The 4,176-nt window shown below is 39.2% G+C and overlaps 1 protein-coding gene across 1 annotated transcript in view; it reads right to left on the reverse strand.

Annotated features, from left to right (window-relative positions):
• Positions 1-509: 509 nt before the first annotated feature.
• wu:fe05a04 (zinc finger protein 250) overlaps positions 510-4,176 on the reverse strand; it is a 16,149-nt gene continuing 12,482 nt past the window's right edge. Inside the window, exon 4 of the mRNA XM_014016599.1 lies at positions 510-2,665. Coding sequence (XP_013872053.1) covers positions 1,667-2,665 — 999 coding nt within the window. The 3' untranslated portion in view covers positions 510-1,666. The remainder of the gene's footprint in view (positions 2,666-4,176) is intronic.

The raw sequence follows: 4,176 nt of genomic DNA on the forward strand, positions 1-4,176 counted from the left end.
CCTCTAGTAATATATTTACTGAGAAAAATGGTGACGTGTTCAATACTTATTTTACCCGCTGTATTTACCTCAGTGCTGCAGGATATGTTCCAAGCACCAAGGCCTCTAGTTTATTTTTATGCCTTTTTCAGTGTATTGTATTGGACATTTTCATGTCTCAGCAGTTGTCCAAGACTCTGTATCCTCAAGTAACTTTATGTATGAGATGCTTCCCTGTTTTGACACACCTGATTTGCATGAATGATTAACATGCTTTTGAAGAAAGAGCAGGAAAACAACTAAAATATGCAGGGTATTGTTCTGGAGGAACAGGTTTGGGAACCACTGATCTTAAAACATTGTAATGTGACAGGGCCCTAATGGACTCGGTTGAAGACTATACTTTCAGAATAATTTCTAGAGTTTCTGACTTGAGAGGTGTGTTTCTAAAAGGGTTGGTCTCGCCAATCACAATGAGTGGGTGTGGGTGGAGAATGATTTAATTAGTGGTAAAAAAAAAAGTGGACAAGTTTGAAAGATTGATTTGTTTTATTGATGTTCTAAACATTAATCACAAAAAGGTATTGGAATTACAATCTTTGTTTTGTTTGTGACATGAGTGATATTTTTTGAAAATTAAATAAAAAATACCCAATAAACAATAAAATGTCAAATTTATTATTGCCGGCCACATATCCAATTACCTAGCTTTGATATTAGCTACCTAGCTAGCTAAATAAGTAGCTATTTTTGTGTGCTAGCTTATCGGCACAAAATGCTAGCTAGCTAAATATTTAGCATTTTTCTTTGTTTGCTAGCTAGTCGCTAGCTAACCAGCGAACAAAGAAAATTAAGTTTCCTAAAGTAGATTTTCTTAGAGAAAATATTTACAAGAAATATTTTTGTTTAAGTTCTCTACGTATAAACAAAATGCAAACTGAATTTTAGAAAAAAACTTGATGTCGAACCAAGGCGAACTCATTTCAGGGACAAATGTTTATTTCCCTTCACAAGACATCAAAGTTCAACTGCAGAATACATATGTTCAAAAAATGTAAATTACAAGGTGACAAAGTGTCTGTACCGTTTGTGTTTAAATATTTAAAAGGTTATAGAAAAGAAAAAATACAACAAAAACAAGACAAGAAGGACTTTTGTTTTGCACAAATATAAAGTAGTAACGACAACAATCAGAAGTATAAATACTGGGACAAATCTAGCACAACACTGCATAGATTTTCTTATAGGTTTARTTATAAATTTCATCGCTCCACAAGCTGAATACAATTAAAAATTATTATAAAAAAAAGATGTGGAATGTTTTGTGTAAACCAAGAGGATAGTTTTCATTCAAGTCACGACTTTTTATTTATTGCCAACTCTCAGTACGGTCAAAGTAAAATAGTTTTAGTTCGAGTAAAAAAGAAAACCCTCGAGTTTCCAAAAACACATYGAGTGTATTCATGCAAATGTAGGGAATAATAGAAGGAAAATCTTACATTATAGTAAAACTAGCAGATACGTTAATTTTTCAAGTGTACACAATAGCTATTAGTACCGGTTGTGTAATCTCAGTGCCATGTTTCTTTCTACAGTCATTGAAAAATACAATGTTCTTCTATTGCAGTAGTGAGTTTAAGTAATTTTCCTGCATTTTTTTCTTTCCTGTGTCAGCATGAACAAAGCTTTAAAGGTTCGTTTCCATTTTTATTTGTTTCTCTGGTTGACATTGCTTGCTGCACGTGGACGACCATGAATCAAACCCAGAACCAGGAGATTCAGGTGCCTTTTTTATGTCCAGCATTAAATCAGGAGATGGTGTCTGAGAGCTGACAGGAGAGACAACCCCGGGTTCAGTCTTGCATTGTTTCGTCGCAGAAAATCCGATCGTCTCTCGTGATTCCCGCCGGACCTGCTCGGAGACGTCGAATTCTTTCGGCTCACTTTTAATCTGACGGAGAGGAGCGTTTGACTCCGCTTTAATTTGAAGGGGAGGAGCGTTTGACTCCGCTTTAATTTGGAGAGGAGCGTTTGACTCTGCTTTAATTTGGAGAGGAGCGTTTGACTCTGCTTTAATTTGGAGAGGAGCGTTTGACTCTGCTTTAATTTGAAGGAGAGGAGCGTTTGACTCTGCTTTAATTTGAAGGAGAGGAACGTTCGTCTCTGCAGACTTGGGAGAGTTGCACTTTTTAGACAAATCCAAGGGCGCTTCTGCGTTTTCCGYGAACCCCTGTATGAACTCGAGGGAGGCGCTCAGCTGCACCCCGACAGCAGCGTTCACGCCGAGCAGTTCGCTACTCAGCATGGGGGACGGAGACGTTTGCGGCAGAGCGTGCACCGCCGCCACCGGCAGGGTCTGCGCTTCGCTCGTAGGATCTGCGGGAACAAACAGGATGAGGTTCACAGCGGGAGGCGGATTCTCGTCGATATTTAGGGTCCACAACCCATCTGAGGAGGCGGCAGAGAGACTTCCTGTTCCAGGAGCAGGACTGCAGGAGTCACTTATTGATGAAGCAGGGCTTATTGGAACTGGGGCAGAGACGGGGGCGGGGATAGGAACCAGGATGGGGGCAGGGACAGGGACTGGGACAGAGYTGCTTGTGTTTGTTGAGGACTGTTGAATCTTTTTTTTCTTTGTTTTTTTAGGCGGTGGGCTCTTTGAAGCCTGACGCTTCTTAGGAACACCCTGAAATTGCAAAGAAATAAAAATGTGTAAAAATAAGCTTAAATGCATTTCTTTAAGTCCAACATTAAATCACATTTACACATTTATTGAGCTACAGACCAGAACAAAAGACCAAAAACATTAAAGGGCCTGTGACATGCTTAACCTTCAAATACAAAAAGTCAAAGAAAACATATTTATATTTAAGAAAATTAGCAAAATATACAGGATTTTTACCTATTCTGTCTCAAACTGTCATATTTTCTCGAATTTGGCTCAGCAAAGTAAAACAGGAAGTGACATCAAAGGGGAACTCTTTAAGAAGAGAAACTCTCTAGTCTTCGTTTATTGAAACAATCTTATTTAAACTCTTCTTCAACTCTCGTAGTGACTCAAAATAACATTAAGAAACATCAGATTCTTCTCTAATTATTGTAGCAACGCTCTGTTCACATACAGACACTCCCCTTTGACATCACTTCCTGTTTCCCTCACGTGCAAATATCTCAACAACTCTTCAACTTCAACGGCGTGAAATTTGTTTTGCAATATGTTATCAATGTTCTCTTTCCAAAAACGCATAATTGTTACAAAAATTTGATGTCACAGACACTTTAACACGTCCTATTTGTTTATTTTCTTTATGCTCATTTCATCTGGTCTCAGTTGGAAAATAGTGTTTTCAAGTCTAACAGGTAATTTTTTTCAATTTCCCGTTTGTGTAATTGCTTTAGTGAATTTTTTAAAATCTCAGATAAATAAATACCACAGACCCTTTAATAACTGGTACCAAAAGCCTTCTGCACAGCTGCCGCTCTCAGTTCTCCTTTGTTTCACAGCTCACTCTGCTTTGCCTACGGTGTGGTTCCACAGTCATAATGGTCACTCAAGGGTATCAAATTCCAGTCCTCGAGGGCCACTATCCTGCATGTTTTAGAGGTTTTCCTGCTCCAACACGCCTAATTCAGTGACCGGATTAACTCGACTGGATTAACGCTTCAAATTGTGCAGAATCCTGTCAATCAYCCATCCATTGAAATCAGGTGTGTTGGAGCAGGAAAATCTCTAAAACATGCAGGATAGTGGGCCTTGAGGACAGGAGTTCAACACCCCTGCTCAGAAGACGTGTGCGTACGAACGGGTCTTGCATGAGGCCCATGGTTAGGATTATACACAATGGGCCTCATGCAAGACCCGTTCGCATGAACAGATTTGTTCTTAAGTTGCGCGTACGAGTGATTTAGGAGAATTTGTGGCATTCACCAATTATTTCGTATTCTAAGATTTTTTTCAGATATGAACAAAATTTACGAGTGGTCCAGACCTGTCGTATATTTTACGTGCGGTCAGTCTGGTTATCCAGACAGATTTTTCTGACTAATAACTTTACACTCACCGGCCACTTTATTAGGTACACCTGTCCAACTGCTCGTTAACAGTTAATTTCTAATCAGCCAATCACATGGCGGCAACTCAGTGCATTTAGGCATGTAGACATGGTCAAGACAATCTCCTGCAGTTCAAACCGAGCA

Source organism: Austrofundulus limnaeus, unplaced genomic scaffold (genome assembly GCF_001266775.1).
Source record: "Austrofundulus limnaeus strain Quisiro unplaced genomic scaffold, Austrofundulus_limnaeus-1.0 Scaffold148, whole genome shotgun sequence".
In the NCBI taxonomy this organism is placed as follows: domain Eukaryota; kingdom Metazoa; phylum Chordata; class Actinopteri; order Cyprinodontiformes; family Rivulidae; genus Austrofundulus; species Austrofundulus limnaeus.